Below are 17,717 nucleotides of genomic sequence, written 5' to 3' on the forward strand. Positions count from 1 at the left end.
CTCAGCTGGCGCGTTCCCAGGGACTTTACCCAGAGGTCCCCATTGTCCCCACTCTTCGCTACCCTGTGGGAAAAAGCAGGGAAAGGCATTTCTGTGGGAGGACAGAAATTTTTGGGGTCTGATAGGACAACCTCATTCACCTGGGGGCTGGAGATGCAAACTCCACGGGGACAAGACAGCAAGCAAGCAGGGGACTGTCAGGCAGAAAACGAGGAAGAGATTAAATACCGTAAGATGCAGCTTCCCCTTCATTTATTGCTCCCTTCAGAGACTGCTGCCGAAGTGGTGGGTTTCTAGCTCTGTTTCCCTCGCGCCCTGTTGGGGAGCGGGATGGGGGCCTGATCCTGCTCTCGCTGACACCTCTGGGAACCCGGAGGAAGGTCCCAGCGGTCCCAGCAGCCGGCCTGACAGCAGCACTGGGCTGGCAGCGTGCGCTGGGGGAGGAGTGCCATCGTGAGGATGCTTTCACACGCCGGCTGGAAAGCCAGGCTGGAAGTCTCGGCTGAGCAGAGCCCTAAAATTAGTCCCTCCAGCCCACACAAGGCGCAGCATCTCCTGAAGGGATGGGCACCGCCTGCTGCTGCTTTGAGGCATCTACTGATGGTCAGAAACTCGGGGAAGGGTGTTGGAAATCCGCCGTATCGGTGACCAGACACCCTCCCGGTGGAAACCCCTCATCCAGCCTTTCGCTGCTGCTGGTTTTCTGATGCGGAGGCACAGAGTGGGAAAAGCTTCCAGGTGGGACCATGTGCTGGTGCCGTGTCCAGCCAGCCAAGGTCCCTCAAGACCATGGGTTGGGTGGGCTCCCAAGCCTCCAGACCGCACCTTTGCCTTTGTTGCCCGCACCAGCAAGAGGTGATGGTGGACCAAGGTTTTTTTGTGTGCACCAGCGAGAGATGGTGGTAGCACAGCGCCAGAGGTGCAGGATGGAGCCACCACGGATGGGATACGGCCCCACTACACCTCCCTGCTCTCCGCGCTCGGCTCCTGCTGACCAAGCCTTGGGAGGAGACCCGCCAGCAGGCAGACGGCTCCGTGATGGGGGATGAAAATCAATCTACTCTCTAAGGTGGTGGTTTTCAATACTCCATTCATCCCTCCTGCAGCACCGAATAATGTCGCCTTTTGTCCCGCCAGCCCTCCCCGCTCCCCGGTGGGGCAGGGCTGACAGACGGCCCCTCTGCCGCCCTACCCCGGCCAAACCCCTGCATCGTGTCCTGCTCCCAGGGACATTGTCATCGTGGGCCACTTTTGTGCCGGAGCCAGCACGTTCCTGCTCCCTGGCAGGGCGGCAGCGGGCATTAACCACTGCGGTGCTGGGCCACGGCCGACCCCAAATAGGTAAAAACCGACTTTCCTTCTCTCTCTGGGCTTTTCCGCCTGCTTCTCCATCCTCACCCCAGCACTCGGGGTTCGGCTGCAAACCGACCCCCCTTTCCTTGCACCCAGGGGTGTTGGGGCCCTCTAAGGATGCCTATGGATTAAAAACTGCTTTTAAGCCACAATAAGCCGTCGTGGCACTGTAGCGAAGCACAGCATCCCTTTTAAAGAGTTGATCAATTTGTGTGTCTGCAAGTGTCGTCAAATGAAGGTCTTTCCAGCTGTCTTGTAAACCAAACCCCAACCACACACCCGGTGGCGGGAGCAGCGTCCCCCGCATCACCCCCATCCCGCACCAGCGCCGAGCACCGTGTCTGGTGCGTCGCTCTAACGCGGGGCACAGAAAATCCCTGCTTTCACCCCAAAGAACACGCACCACAGCAGACACGCTGCGCCCGACCAGCTCTTTGCCCTCGCTGAAAACTCTCCTCGCCTGGACATGAGACGCCAGGGGTCCTTCGGTCCCTTTGGTCCCCCCCTGACCGCGGCTGGACCGACCCCCCCTGCTCTCTGGCTGTCACTGCTCCCACTTTTCAATTATTCAAACAACTTCCCGAGAAATTACAGCCTTTCAGCCGCCACCGCCCCGTCAGATCATGATTTGCAATTACCACACTGACAAAAAAAAAGAAAAAAAAAAAAAAAGCATCATAAATCCACGTACCTGTTTGGTATTTTCTTCCCAGTATAACGATGGGTATATTTAATCCCAGAAATAAATATTGTCTTTTGAAGGAAAGAGCTGGCTAGTTAGTTAAAAAAAAATTTAAAAATAATTGTTGAGATGAATATTCCCGTGAGAGAGGTGATGGGGATAAGGCAGGAATTTTTTCTTTAGTTGAGATTTTGTTTAGTAAATTAAAAAAAAAATAAATAAAGGAGGAAGGGAAAAAGGATCTCATCCATCAACCGAAGAGCCTGGCATCTCCATGCACCGTTGGGGCCGGGAGGTGGCTGCTGTCAGCTGGGTCACAGCTCTAGCGCAGGACGGCAGCCCTGCATCCCATCCCGGGGCAGATCATCCCGAACGCACAGGGGAAAGAGAGGGAGGAGGAGGGGGAAGAAGAAGAGGAGGAAGAAGAAGGAGAGAAGAGAAGGAAGACCTCTAAGGAGACATGGCGGGGAGGGAATGGCTCGGGTTTCAGGAAGGCAGGCAGGGACGCATCCTTAAATTGGGTGCTGGCAGAGCCGGGGCTACGCCTCAGGGGAAGGGAGAAGCTGTTTCAGAGGATTTGGGCTTTTTGGCTCCTTCCCACCTCCCTCCTTGGCTTTCTGAGCGCCCACCTGGAGAGGAAGCCAGCAATAACCACCTGGCTGGAAATATTTCTCTCCATGCCTGAGCCAGCGCCGGGATGCGGCAGGAGGGGACGGTCCCGAGCCTCCCGCCCTGCCCAGGGGACCTGGGGACAGCTTGCTGGGGTACCAACTCCTCCTGCAAACCATGGTCCTCCCTGCCATGTTCCTGGGCGAGAAATTGCCTTCAGAGGTCCTTTTTTTCAGGATTTTTCCCACCTGGCCATCCAAGGCAGCTCTGCTGAGGACATTAGAGAGACCTCCATCACCTCCTGTGCTGCACATTCGTGTCATCTCCTTCAGCTCCCAGCCGGGGCATCTCTCTTTATTTTAAAAATAAGTGTGTGTTTAACCATTTTTAACCATTTTTAACCATTATAGCCTTTTAACCATTTTAACCATCGTTGCAGGTAAAGGCCTGACAATGCGAGACCCGGGTCTCAGGCAATGCAAAAAAAAACCCCTCTGGGTTTCCCAGCCTTGTGAATTCTCAAGCTCCCCAGCATTTTCAGGAGCCCGGCGTGATTTTGGCATCGAACAAGTCGATCTCACGATCAACAGGATTCTTGCCTTTGCTTTCAGGGAGGCAGCTCTTGCTGCTGGGTCGCTCGTTTGCTCCTCCACAAAGCCCAGACCTTTAAATGCCCTTAAACGCCTGGGCTCCGTGTTTTAACTCAGTACAAAGCAAGCTCTGGCTACGGCTGTGGCTAACTGCACCGCTACCCATCTGCCGTTACTTTCTTGTAGGGATCCAGTAATTAGCAATTAGGCATTTACTTTTTGTTTCCCAGCAAAGTCCTAATTAGCCGGGCTCGCGAATGCAAGTTTCAAAGGTGCCTTTTAAAGCGCGTTTTTGCCTAAACTTTGACAAACTCCCCGCCGTCCTGGCGAGCTGCCCGGGCCCGCGGGCTGGGAAACATCCACTTCAGCATCGCTCCGCACCCCGACTCGGAACACCAGGAGCATGAGCCTCCCTAAACGCCAACGCGCGGGGGTAAGGTCAGCAGCCCGAAGATGCTCTCCATCTTCTCCGGGATTTCTCTGGGGCCGTTTGGGCAGCGTCTCAGCCGTTTTCCGTGCCTACATCGTTCCTGCATGTGCTCTGAGTGGCTTGGCAGTATCAGGCTACGGGAAAGAGAAGACACAGCCAGCCCTTATTCAAGGAACAGCCACAACATAAGAAAGGCTAATTATAAAATTCCACAGGGCAGCACGGCTGTTCTCTTGTTCGCCAGGAAAGGAAAAAAAAAAAAAAAAAAAAGCTCTTTTTATCCTTCGTGATGGTCCTGCTGCCTGGTCACTCAGGGCCATGGGTGATGCTCACGGGAGAGCGGCTTCTGGAGGGGTCGGGGCTGAGCAGGGACGTGCCCATGTCCCCTCGGCATCCGCCAGGTGCCGTCAGCAGCGTCTGCCACAGCTTCGCACGGTGGCAGGGTGGATGGCATGGCACCAGATCAGCTCAGCTTTGGGTGGAAGCTGGGGGAAACAAGCGGCTCACAAATCTGCAGAAAACACAGAGCCTCCAGAAAAAAAAAAAAAAAGAAAAAAAAAAAAAAGGTTTCCCTTTTCAATTAGCTGGGAAAATACAAAGAGGAGAGAGAAACTCATTTGTACGTACTACGCTATTGCCAGGAAATATGTAGGCGATTTAGAAGAAGGGCCTCGTGTGATATAAAAGAGCCATAAGCTAAATCAAAAGGCTTCTTTTTTTTTGCTGGCGGGAGGAAAGGCCAGGGCTGAGCTGTTTCTCAAGACACCAGTTGCTGCCGTGCGCCGTCAGCTGGCTCATCATGAAGGACAGGTTTCCCCGGCTGATTGCTGAGCTAAATCACCGGGTATTTATGGGTTTCCTCCCCACTGCTGCTGGTGCTTTGGGGAGCGCTGGCACGAAGGATGCTGCACGTTCGGTGGGGTGGAGCATCCCCTCCTTCCATGCCTTCCTTGGCTCCTCCTGCTTCCCCAGGGCATGGGCTCCTCCTGCTGCTCCAGTGGATGGGATCCTGCGGTGTGGGGTCCCGGGAGAGGAGCTCTCAGACCTCAAATCAGCCGGTGTCCAGCAGCCTTAGGAGAAAGGAAAGACGTAAGCCCAGTACAAGAGTATTTTGGTTCCCCGGCCTTGGTGCAGCCGGAGCTGTGGCCCTAGCATACCTCTGTGCTATTTGGTAACACAAGCGCTAATTTTAACGTATTTTCTGGCAGTTGGTAGGTGCTGAAGGAAGGGCAGGGCTGGTGAAAGGGCAGCTGCACCTCCTGGAGAGGCTCAGCGTTGCCCTCAGCTCGGGGAGACGTACCCAGCCCCTCGCCAGACAAAATCACCTTTGTTCCTGCCTGTAATCTGCTTCCTGACCAACGTGCCGCAGGAACCACCCCGGCCAGGTGAGAAAGAGCGGCCCAAGGACACGGCGCTGACAGGCGGCTCTGCGCAGGGCAACCGGCCCGTGCCACCAGCTCCACCGGCATCCAGAGCCCGGAGGAGCAGGCACGGACCGTAGGGTGGAAGAGGGGATGGGAAACGGGGAGCTGAGGAGGGGGAAAGGGAGAGCTGGGTCCCCCCAGTCACCCAGGTCGGTCACAGCAAAGGCACTCGCCATGGACCACTAACTTGTGGGTACGCTGATATCTCCCTCCCTTTTCTGTGTCCCCTCTCATGACATTATCTCTCTGGGGTGAAACCTCACCCTACACTGGGATCCCGGGAGCGGGATCCTATGGGTAACAGCCCCTTATATACGACATATCCGCTGGGACTAGCGCTTGGTGGCTTCTCTGCCAGCACCGGGCAGCACAAGCAGCCTGCTTCTGCTGGGGTGTTACTGGTGTTAGACGGGACGGCTGCAGCCACAGCTTAAGTGCTTTTAAATAAAGGCCAGCTAGCTCGAACAGTGCCGAAGAGCGTGATTCACGGGGACGGACAGACTGAGGAGACAGACGGGGTGGACATCGCTGCCTGCGGATGCAGGAACCTGCGTGGGATGGAGATGCTGTGTCCGAGCCTGGCGCTTGGAATGACAGACTCATGGGACAGTTCGGGTTGGAAGGGACCTTTAAAGGTCCGTCTAGCCCAGGCTGATCCAGCAAACCTTCCGCAGGGACGGATGGCATTTCGGGCTGCCACACGGCCGAGTGTGCACTAGGTGGCACACATTTTCAGGAAGAAGCGCTGGGAAAGGGGCTGGGTTTGGGCAGAAGGCAAAGCTCCGCCGGTGCCAGCGCCGGGGACCTGCCCGCTCCGGGCGGGCAAAGCGGGCCTAAGGCAGAGCAGGGAGAGTGCTGTCCCTAATTAGCGCTAATGGCCGGGTGAGGACCGCCAGAGCAGGCTGGGGACACCACCCAGAGGACTCAGCATCCGTAGTTTCTTGGCTGGGTTTATGCAAAGGCAGGGACGGAGAGAGACTTTTCACCAGGATCTGCAGTGACAGGACAAGGGACAGGGATTTTAAGCTGAAATTTAAGTAAATTTAGATTGGGCATAAGGAAAATACGTTTTGCGATGAGGGTGGTGAGGCACGGGAACAGGTTTCCCAGAGAAGCTGTGGATGCCCCATCCCTGGAAGCGTTCAAGGTCAGGTTGGATGGGGCTTGGAGCAACCTGATCTGGTGGGAGATGTCCCTGGCCATGGCAGGGGGTTGGACTAGGTGGCCTTCAAAGGTCGTTTCCAACTCAACCCATTCATGATTCCGTGATTTCCCTGGAGAAGGCAGGCAGTGGGGCGCAGGGAGGTCAACGGAGCTCACAGAGCATCTCCCACCGCCAGCAGGGACCAGGGACATGTTCCCTTCATCAGCCAAATCCCAGGTGTTGGAGAGCAAGGTCACCTGGTAAGAGCGGGACGCCTTTAACGGATCCCGTCTCTGCTTTGTCTAATCGGTCCCTGGCAGGGACCAGCAGCAGCTGCTGCAGAGGAAAATGAAATGAAATTTCACCTATTATCCTCTGCCTGCAGAGGAATTTCTTCCTCATTCCTGTCACTTCGGGTTTGTCTGCGCAGGGAAATTAATGTGAAATCAAGTGGGCTGTGAATTCAGAGTGCCGCAGCAATCTCAGCACGGCTTGGACAGTTTTCTAAGTGGCCGGGCTATTCCCCAGAGCACGAGGCAAACCCCGGCAATTTAACAGCGCCTCAAGCATCAGGTTTTCTATACATTAGCGTAGGACCTTGAGTCAAAAACACAGGAGATGGAGCAGCCACAGGGAAATTAGTTCGACAGCCTTCCAGCCTGGCTGCAAGGAGAAAGAAAAGGAAGAAGGCAAATATTTAGCTAGTTATCCCGGCGTGCGGATGGCTCAGACAGAAGATGATCCCGTGTCGGAGGACTCGTGGCTGTGCATACTGATTTGGGGAGCACGCAGGGGCGGCTGTTTCAGTGTGTGAGTGCGGGAAATAAGGGCGCCGGCTGAAAAAAAAGCGTAAGGGATGCATTAAACTCTCCGGATCGTTAGGGTAAAAATCGTATCAAATATCATATCAAATATTTTTGCAGGCAGGGAGGACTATGAGGTCTGCATCCCCGTAAAGAGGGAACAGGGTCCGTAGGGAGAGCGGGACACTGAGGTTTATCTTTCAAGCCCCGAGAGCATCGAGCACCTTCGCAGCCACCCTCAGACAAACTATTTGAGGGAATTTGTGCAGTGAGGTCTGATGGTCTCGGCTGTTCCTCAGGTCCAGGATCCATGCTGTTCGTGGTGCCTTGGCTCTGCCGACCCCTTCCAGGGCGTTGGACCATCATGGACCACGCAGGTTGGACGAGTTGGGGAGAGGAATGAGAAAAGCGCGTCTGAGGTCCAGCAAAGCGCTCGCGTTGCTGAGATGAGATACCTCAGCCATCTACCGTGCCCTGCAGAGCCTTCCACCTGCCCTGGGTGCCAGACGTCCTACCAGATCAGCTCATGAATCCCTGCTCAAAAATAAATAATAAAATATGATAATAAGAAGCAAATAAATCCAACGCACTTCTAGCTCCTTCCCACAGCTCAGCCACCCCCCGGGGTGGTTTGTCCCCATTGTACAGCCCTCCCCCTCTCCCAGTAACTACGCCCAGTGCAGGTCTGCGCTTCCTCCACCCTGTAGACACCCTGCAGCCCTTATCTGTAACACCCTTCCGACCCTGGAGCATCATCCAAAGCCCTCACCCGTATTCCTTCATCAGCCAGAGCTTCTTCCTCCTCACTTGCAGCATCTCCTCACGTTCCAGCCGTGCTGCGTAGCTCTGCCAGGCTCCATATAATCTGTCCTTCACCACCCTCGATTCTCCCCGAAACCTTTCCCTGGTTAGGATCGGAGGAGGTTTAATGGCTGTCCACCTGGGCAACCACACGGATCAGAACCTGCTCCCAGCACGGCTTTAGAAAGCCTACCTATCTATTTTTCAGGCTTGTGTGTATCGAGGTAGAAAGGAAAAAAAAAAAAAAAAAAATCTGTTTCCTTATTGCGGCCACAGGAGACAGAAATTGTGAGCACCTGAGTTGTAAATGCAAAACGTATTGCTTAAAGAGACACATCGCAAGCAGGCTATCAATCACTTTTGGCAATTATTAGCACTTTGTGAGTATTTTGAACTCAAGTATGTGGCAGTCTCATCCATCCTGGACCAGAGAAATCCACGGGCATCTGCATACGAGGCTGAGCTGCGGGGAGACACAGCTCCGGAGGATTTTTGCCGCAGCTGCGATGGGTATGAGCTCGGCACTATACATTTTCTGTAAGCAGGAAACTGACCTCTGTAAAGATAAATCCCTTGTATTTAACCCAGGGAGCAGAGTTTTATGATGTCCCTCCACGCCTATGGCGTAAGGTGGTTCTATATGATATTTTTGCTACGTTATTGAGTCCAAGCATAATGTATTGTATTTTTATAATCTTTTTAAAGCGCCTCCGGAGAGGGTGTATCCCGGCACGTCGTGGGTGAATCGGTGCTGCCAGGTGTAAAGTCCGGGGTAGTTTAAAGCCATTTGATAAGGGCTGGTGAAGGCTTCCTGATTTTGAAATGTCTCAGGGGCGGTTTTGCCTTCTGGGCAAGGGAAAAACCCAGGTGGGGTCTGACCTACCCCTGAGACAGCACTGAGCTGTAATTCACCTGTCCGCAAGGTGTTGCAGGATTAATGCAATCTCTAAATAAACACCTACTTCTCGCAAAGGGCCTGAAAAAGGCGCAGCAGGCGGCGGGAGGAAGCAGTGCTCTGTCGTTGGAGAAATCTGCGGCGCACACGCGTTATATTTAACGATCCTCCTCCCCATGCTCAAAGAAGGAACGTGGCAGTAATCTCCAGGGGGGTGTTTCTGATTTACAGGAATGTAAATGAGACCGAGAATAACTCTCCTCAAGGCCGTAGCTGAGCAGATGATCAATCCCCGGCTGGATCCGGCGCCGGGTGATCACAGCCCCCGCCAGGATCCCAGGCCACCTTCAAGGGATGAGTCAGTGTCGGGAAAGCAGCTCCCACAGACGATATCCCGAAGCATTATGCTTCATTAGAGGCCGCACCTCTAACGAGACGTGGGTGTCATGGGCTCTGCTGAGCCATAGGGGTGGAGGTAGCGACACCGGGAGCATACGGATGTCGAAGGTTTCTCTAAAAGGAGCGAATTCTGTATCCTAGACCCAAGATATTGCAGAACCAGTGGCAGGAGGAGACCCCCAGTGCCACCTGGTCCCCACTCAACACTCCATCTGCCCCCCGTCGCTCCCCCCTCCCACCCCATATCACCCCCTCAGCCCCCCATCAGCCCCCCATCAGGCCCTTACCCCCCCATCCTACCTCCCTATCACCCCCCATCACACATGCACCCCCCCATCCCACCCTTCCATCGCCCCATCATACCCCTCATCACCTGCCCACCACACACACCCCCATCCCACCCCCCCATAACCCTCCCATCCCACCCTCAACCCCCATCCTACAACCCCCCATCATCCTCCCATCACACACATCCTTATCCCACCCCCCCAATCACACACACACCCCTTCCACCCTCACCCCCATCGCAACCACCATGACCCCCCCATCATCCCCCCCATCCCGCCCCTCATCACCCCCCATCACACACATCCCTATCCCACCCTCACTCCCCATCCCACGTCCCCATCCCACTCCCCCATCCCGCACACCCCCATCACCCCCCCATCACCCCCCCATCACACACACCCCCGTCCCACCCTCACCCCCCATCCCGCACAACCCCATCACCCCTCCATCCCACCCCCTCGTCACCCCCCCATCACACACCCCCATCCCACCCTCACCCCCCATCCCGCACACCCCCATCACCCCTCCATCCCACCCCCTCGTCACCCCCCCATCACACACCCCCATCCCACCCTCACCCCCCATCCCGCACAACCCCATCACCCCTCCATCCCACCCCCTCGTCACCCCCCCATCACACACACCCATCCCGCCCTCACCCCTCATCACACCCATCATGACCCCCCCAACCCTCTCCCACCTCCCCATCGCATCCCCCCCACAACCCACCCCCCGTTACCCCCAATTACCCCCCATCACGCCCCGCCCCTCCCTCACGCCCCGCCCCTCCGGCCCCGCCCCCCGCACTACATCCCCCAGCCGCCCGCGCGGGCGCACGCGCGCTGTCTCCCGCCGCCGCGGGCCGGGAAGCGGCCGCCGCCGGGACTCGGGGTGAGGGGCGCGGGGGGACGGCGGGGGGCAGCGTCGGGGACGGGGTGGGGGGTAGCGCCGACAGCCCCTTCCCGCGGGCGCGGTGGGCCCGGGCCGTCCGTCAGGGGCCTCGCCGGCGCCTTGGCGGCGGCCAGAGACCGGTTGGTACCGACGCGCGGGCCCGCTCGCCCTTTCTCGGGCCGCTTCGGCCCGGCCGGGAGCCGGGCCTTTCCCCTGCGGGCCCGGGGTGTAGGGGCCCGCGCCCCGGGGAGGGCGTTAACCCGCTAGGCCGGGGGGAGCAGGGCGGGGGGCCCCTCGCAGCAGGCCCCGGGCCCTCCTTCGCCCCTGGGGTGGGGACCGGTGCCGGCCGGACAAACCCTTGAGGCCAGGGGCCGGCCCGTGAGAGGGTCCTGCCCCGGGGTAGCCGGGTGTTCGAAGCCGGGGGGGGAGCGGTGGTCCGTGGCTGTGGGGGTCTCAGTGCTTCCAGGGTGGGCTTGAGCTCTGTGAGGGGCCTGGGCCAGGCTGGCCCCCGGGACCAGCTCCCCTGCGCACAACTCGCCCATGCTCTTCCCGGCAGTTGGGCTAGAAGCAGGGGAAGAGCCCTGCCAGTGCCTGTCAGAGCTCTCGGGAAGCTGGAGGAGCCCTACAGGTCTTGCCAGGTTTGTGGCCCCACAAGCAAGGGGTCTCCCCACAAGTAAATACTCTGTTTTAGTGCCCAGAAGGGCCCTAGAGCGAGCGAGCGGGGTGCCAGGGTTGATCCTGCGTTCAGGTGTACCTGCCCTCTTCTCCCCGCCTCGGCTTTCCCAGTCATTCCTGTCTGAAGTAAGCCCCCTGCCCAGCTGGTAGGCAAACGCCTTGTTCGGCTTCAGTTGCGGTCGTTATTTTCCCCTCTGAAGGCAAGTCGTTTTGCATGGAAGGAGTCCGGGTTTGGAGCGGTCGGGTTTTATTTCTTCTGCTCTTTTGGCTGTCAACCCCAGCCGCCTTGTGCCGCGGGGATCGGCAAAGGCTGGGGGAGGGCAGGACTGCCTGGAGGACACATCGATCTGCATGGCTGGAGTTATTGCTGCCACCTCCTCTCTAGTACCTTGCCCTGTGCTTACTGACGGGTTGCTGCTAGCTGCGTGCCAGCCGGTGCTGGGCGCTCGTGAAGGGAAAGAGGTGTTTAGATAGCAGTTACCTGGAAAGAGCTCCAAACCCTCTTTGATCTCTGCGTTCACAGCTCAGGTTGTGCTGGGCCCAGAAGTACAGATCAGATGCGGCGGGGGGGACCCTGCCTGCACGATTTGGGGTCGGGGCACAGGGCACCCGTAACACTGCTCCAGTCATGTGCCCTGCGCAGGGCCACGGGCTGGTTGCAGCCCCGCTGCCTCCCGCTGTGTTATGTGCTTTCCTAATCCCTGTGTAACCTTCTCCTGTGGGCTCCTTGTCCCTTCCAGTCCCATCTCTCGTGTGCTGTCAGTGGCACTTAACAAATCCAGCCTGGGCACCCTTTTTCTGAGCAACCTGCTGAATAGTTTCTGTTTTACCAATCGGGTGATTTTTATTTTTTCAACACAGCCCCGTTCAAGGGCTCCCGAGGCCCTTTCTTTTCCAGGTACAAGCTGGCATATCATTTAAACTTCTATCAGCGCTGGCAATCTCAGTTTGGAAACTTAAAAAGGGACTTGGCATTTTTAGAAATCATCTCAGAGCCGTGAATTTTAAGATGCCGCATTTAAAGCAAAAGAAAATTCTGCTTTATGGAAGTAGAACAGAATTAAACGTGTCTTTCAAATGCTTTAATTCCCACCTGCCCCTCCCCAGCTTTCTCACCACCGTTTGATGGAGCTTGAGGAGCAGGGAGTGAATCTAGTGGGAAACACAACTGAAATGCACCCGATTCTTTTCCCGTCCAAGTCCCTGATTAAAGCCATGTGGGCAGACGTTTCAGGGGTTCTGCTGGGGCATAAAGATCCAACCAAACAAATCCAAGATCTGAGCCCGCGTTACAAATTACCTCCGAAGTAGAGGGCAGTTAGCCGGAATATTTAAGTTTACACTTCGAGTAGTCAGGGTTTTGTTTTCATTTGGGGCAAGGTGGCCCGTAGGATTTCTAATTGGAGCCAGGACTAGCTTTTAGGGGTTGGCATGACTTTTGGCGTTTCAAGGCTTTTTTTAAAGCTCAAGGTGAAGTGTTATAATCCAGGGGATTTTAGCAAAGATGTGTAGCTACTCTCTGGGCTGCCCATCTTCCCAGGACAGAGCGAGTGTGGAGGAGCAGCATCTAAACCGCTGCTGCTAGCGTCCAAAACGCAGTGCTAGTAAAGTGGGATGTGTAACGCGTCCCCAGCCGCAGCCAGCCATCTCTGTGCAGCTCTGTACCCCAAATCCTTTCTGCTTTGGTGTAACACACACGGCAGCCCACGGAGGGTAGGCTGAAAACTGTACGAGCAGCTCTGGTATTGAATTTCTCAGCTTTCAGTATTTGCATGCTGCTGAATTCACAGAGAGGGGAAAGGAACTGCAACTTCAGGCCTTTTCTTTCTCTTGTTTGCCTTGAAATTTTGGCTTACTGAAGCTCTCCCGCATTCCTCGCTTCCCAATCCGTGCAAACAGCTGCTGGCTCAAGCAGTGTTCAGCTGCGAGAACTGGCAGGAGGCTGGAATACGCCTCTTGCTCCTCCTTTGGTCCAGCAGTCCCAGCGCAGGAAATATTTTTCCGTTCTGATGGGGAAGTGAATGTCGGAGCACGCGACGCTCACGTGCAGCTAGTCCGGGTACCTTTGCGTGTGGTCCAGGATTCAAAACATCCCTGCCACCCCAGGGGGTGAGCAATAGGCTTTTGTCACCCAGCTTTTCTCGGCCAGTGTCCCAGCGAGGGCAAGGTGGTGCATGAAGGGGACGGCTTTTCTCCTGGGATGCCCTCTAGTTTTCCATTTCCTGCTGCTGTGTTTCAAAAAGGAAGGAAGATGAACCGCTGACTCCCTCCAAACAGCCTCCCTGTGCTCTCCTGCTCTGCTTGTGGCTGTAGGATGTGCAGATAAATATTTGGTTATGACAGCTTGGTGTGGAAAAAAGGTGTTGGTTCTCTATTTGGGGTTCAGAGCACCTAATGTGGGTGGGCAGGAGAGAAAACCCTGCAGCCCTGCTTTGGTTCACGCTGGTCCAAGCTGAGCATGGACATGCTGGTGGTCCCTGAGGAGATGTGTTGGTGTGAAACCTGCCGTAAAAAGAGTTGACAGGTGTTGGGTTTGATAGCTCAAGTTTTAATTTGCTGTTTTGAGCAGTGAAATAACCATCCTTGGTACATTAGGGGAGAACAAATTACATCAACAAGATCGGTTGCAGAGACCGGGGTCTTCTCTTGGTGATCCAGAGTGGTTTGTCACCGGCACCAGTTGAGCTGGGGGTGGTCTGTAAAAATCTCAGAGCAGCTCATAAACTAATTTACACTGAATTCCTGGAGAAAGTGTTGCTTTCCTCTTATAAATGCAGACACGTGGGCGTGTCTGTTCTTCGCTCGCTTTTTTTCTGTTTCTTTTTTAAGTTAGCAAGCCACATGAGCGTGATGGATGGGACGCTCCATGGAGCGTGGGATCTTCCCCCATCCGGCAGGGATGTCATTCTCCGTGCAGATGGCATCCTCCAGTGGAAGCCACCCACTGCTGCTCTGCCTCTTGGTAGACGTGAACTTTTCCATTTGATGGGAAGGAAGCTCATAGCTCCCCGTTGACTGCTAGGAGTTAAGCGAGCAATTAATTATGCGAGACCTTAGGAGGGAGAAGGTGACTTTATTTTAAAACAATATGAGTTTTGCTCATTCGCAGTCACGCCCACCTGCTCCCGAGCACCAACACGGGGATCTCCAGGTGGTCTGTCTGGCCTTCAGACATCGACACACGTGTGTCCAGATGGTCTGGACAGGATTCCTTGCAATGACACAGCAGACAAGGAATGCCAAATATCAGACCTCTGGTGTCTCTTGGACAGCTTGGTGACCATGTGATGGCTTTGGGTCTGCCTTTTTACATTCCTTAGGGGCTAAGTGTGATGATCTTTTTTTGTTTCTGCATCCTGTCTCTGTGATTTAGGATTTATTCACTGGCCTTTGTATCTTTATCTAGATGTCTTGCGGGTCCTACCCCATTCTTTATTCTTCCCCAAATTGTTACCTAATGGCTTGAGTCTTTCTTGATGCAGATTGTCCCTTGTTTCGAGGTGTTCCTTATTTTCCAACCTGAGAAGCTGCAGCTTGGTGTGCTTCCATCTTGAGGACCTGCTAAATCACTGCCCTCAGCACAGGCTGGTTATTACACCCCGTGTTCTTCCTGGTGCTTCCGTACTCCTCCTCATCAGTTCTTCGTTCAGATCATGCTCAACATATGTATTGCTGTGATTTGCAGGCTGTGCGTAGAGAGTTGTCTCTGGCTTTGTGTTCATGTATAACACTGCGCAGAAGGAATCAAGGGATTGATCCTGGATCAAAACTGAGTGGTCAGAAGCCTGAACGGAGCTGATGTTGTATCCCTGGAGCTCAGATCAGTGAGAAGAGTTTGGGAACCACTTGCGTAACCAAGTCATTCCGGTGCACGAGTGCTTGGGGAACTCCTGCTCACAAGCTGACAGCTCATGTCGGGGTGGTCAGAGCATGACACTGCCAGGAGTGGTGCTGAGCACGGGCGAGGAGGGGTGTGGAGTGGCCGCTTGCCTTGGCACGTTCCTGGCTAGTGAGCATCTGAACTCAGGTCAGGGCTTGCAGATCAACAGTGGCTCTGGGCTGGTTTTGTACAGATCTGCGGTGACTCAGGTGGTGTTTGGTGCCACAAGTCATAGGAAGCAGAGCCTCCCCTAAGAGTTTTTGCTCTAAATTAGCAAGAAAAGTTGCTAGCATTGGCAGGGAGTGGGTGGTGGTACCTCATTTGCCCTTGACCAGAGGGTTTTGAGACCAATCCACTTCTCTGTGGTCTCCTAAATGCATAGCGAGCATCTTCTGTGAAAAGCTGAGCTTGTTTCCCTCTCTCGAATGGCTTGTGTGGTTGCAGGGTGGGGTGGATATGGGGCATCATTCTCAGCTCTGTGTGCTCTCTTTGTTTCTTGCTGCAGGTCCCCCAGAAGAAAATGGTGTAAGGCCAGCCAGTGCAGCTGCCACTTCCAACCGCGGCGTGCCCAGACCTCAGGGAGGAACATGGCAGCAGCTCAGGGAGCAGGAAGCAGTTCAGCCGGGCCATCCGGACTCCCCGGTTCTGCCCCGGGGCACAGCAGCAACTCCACAGCAGTGGCGGTGTGGGAATGGCAGGATGAATTTGGCAGGTGGAGGCCGTACCGAGGGAACGTCTGCAGCTATATTGAACAGGTTTTTCAGGCCTCTCAGCAGAAGGGCCAGCGTTCAGGGTCGGGGCCTGTCAGCAGCATCCCTTTGGGACACGCGGATCCTGTCTTGGCCCCCTATGTCATCGACATCCCAAGCTTGACGCAGTTCCGGCAGGATACAGGTAAGGGAGTTTCCCTGCCTGTGCTGGGGTTTTGATGAGGCTGCTTGTGTGCTTGGAGATAAGTGGGGCCTCGTCCTGTGTAGGAGAGCCCTACAAAGCTCTGCTGCCACTGCTGGGCAGTTCTTTGAGGGGTGGCGTGTCTGCTTCTCTCCTCGTGCTGTCTGCCACCCAGTGTATTAGCACGTGAGAAAATTGATGTTGGCTGGCGTGAACCTGCGGGGCTGGGCACAGGCAGGCGGCGGTGATCTCTTATGGGACCTCTGGAGCTCAGAGCTTGTGAGCCAGAAACCTCAGAGCTGGAAACTTTCTTCCTGCCCCCACCCACATCCATTCAAGACCACTCGCATAAAAAGGGCCTTTTTACAATTCAGACCCTCCCGTTTGAATCCCTTGTTCCCTCTGCAACTGGAGTGCCAGCTGCTTTACCTTGGCATGCGGCCCTGCGCAAGCTGCTTTGCGAAAGCCTGCAGCCCCCGCAGAACGCCGTAATGCTGCAGCAGAATATTCCCCACGCTTGTGCTATGAGACTGGTTTGCTTCCTCCCGGGGAGGAAGGGGCGGGCTGGGCTTAATAGCAGGATTGAGACCTAATTTTTCATTCGCATCTCATCTCTCTTGGGGTCACTGAGGCTAGCAGCTCAGAATCTGCTGAGATGACTCCTACCTTCTTTTGCTCCAGATGTGCTGGGCAGCTGTAGCTTAGAAAGGGAGCAGGGGTGGAATGCATGCTCTTAATCTCTGGAAAATCCAGGGAGATCCCAATTACGTACCCTGTATGAATGGCTGCTTTGGAAAATTCTCTGTGCATCAGTTTCCCCTTTGCCAACATCCCTCCCATCACCCCAGGATGCAGTCAAGCATCACCCCGAGCTTTAGAGATGGGCAGCGCACTGGTTTCTTGCCAACTGAAGCAATAAGTGAGCAATGTCTTGAATCTGCTGCAAAATCGGGCAAGTCCTACAGGAAAGGGAAGCGGTTGGAGCAAATGTGAGTGGTCATCACAGCTGCATCCGTGTTTTTATTCTGACTTGGTGACCTTAGGATTAGTTTTTCTAGCAGTGTCCTGGGTGAGGAGGTTTCTTAGCTGGATGCCTTGGCAGGTCTGCTTAGCATGGCCTGTTTGAGCACCTGGAAGCCCTACTGAGGCTGTGGCTTCAAGCAATACTGCGTAGACCACCAGAGCTGGCACCAGTGGCTGTTTCTTGTTTTCTTCTTGCCTAGCCTGTGAAGGCTTCCAGCCTTTTGCCCTTTCAGCCAGTCCTTCAACACATGGACAACAGTCCTGGGCTGTCAGGAAACGGCCTGGTTTGGTGAGGGTGAGCAAAGTGCCTGTGGAAGATGTGTCCCAGTGTGAGTGGGACATCCTCCTCCACGAGTAGAGCTGTCTCTCCGTGAGGGTCTTGTATCTCTTTAGACCCTTGTGAGAGATCTCAAAACACATGGCGAATATTGTTCATCACGGGATGGTTTGGAGTTGTTCCCAATCTTTGTGGGACAGCCCAGTGCAATTTTGGAAATGATGTTGGCTGACGTGATCTCATCTTCCATTGGAGGAGATCTGTGGCTGAGTCGTTAATAACAAAACGGCTGATTCCACTTTGTGGCTCTCCCGCAGAGTTTCCCACCGATTCGGAGGGATGCTGATCAGAGTGGCCAGATCTGTGAGCCTCCCTCCACAGGTACCTGTGTGCTCTGCAGCGTGACTATTGGAACACTCTCATATCCCCTTTCAGTGGCCCAGTTCTAAGCAAAACTTTTTGTCTCTGTGGGGCTCTGCCTTAAACGTGAACCTTTCTGAGCGAGGAGCCAGCTGACCTTTGTCATGTGCTGGAGAAAAGAATCTCTGCAGGAAACATCCCCATGAAAAAAATCTTTAAACAGAGCAAAAAATAGGCTGTTGTATTCTGCTCATTAGCTATTAGACAGACAAATAGGCTCTTCAAAGGAAGCCAGGGAGAAT

At 54.9% G+C, this 17,717-nt stretch overlaps 1 protein-coding gene across 6 annotated transcripts in view; it reads left to right on the forward strand.

Moving 5' to 3' along the window:
- Window positions 1–10,238: 10,238 nt before the first annotated feature.
- Window positions 10,239–17,717, forward strand: part of DTX2 (deltex E3 ubiquitin ligase 2) — a 39,843-nt gene continuing 32,364 nt past the window's right edge. For 4 of the 6 annotated variants that reach the window (XM_054209140.1, XM_054209141.1, XM_054209145.1 and 1 more), the window contains exons 1-2: window positions 14,670–14,808; window positions 15,370–15,758. In XM_054209140.1, the coding sequence (XP_054065115.1) occupies window positions 14,783–14,808; window positions 15,370–15,758 (415 nt within the window). In that variant the 5' untranslated portion in view covers window positions 14,670–14,782. Of the gene's footprint in view, window positions 10,310–14,669; window positions 14,809–14,837; window positions 15,012–15,369; window positions 15,759–17,717 lie in introns of those variants that run through there. The other 2 variants (XM_054209143.1, XM_054209144.1) reach the window with 2 other exon arrangements.

Source organism: Rissa tridactyla, chromosome 7 (genome assembly GCF_028500815.1).
Source record: "Rissa tridactyla isolate bRisTri1 chromosome 7, bRisTri1.patW.cur.20221130, whole genome shotgun sequence".
In the NCBI taxonomy this organism is placed as follows: Eukaryota; Metazoa; Chordata; class Aves; order Charadriiformes; family Laridae; genus Rissa; species Rissa tridactyla.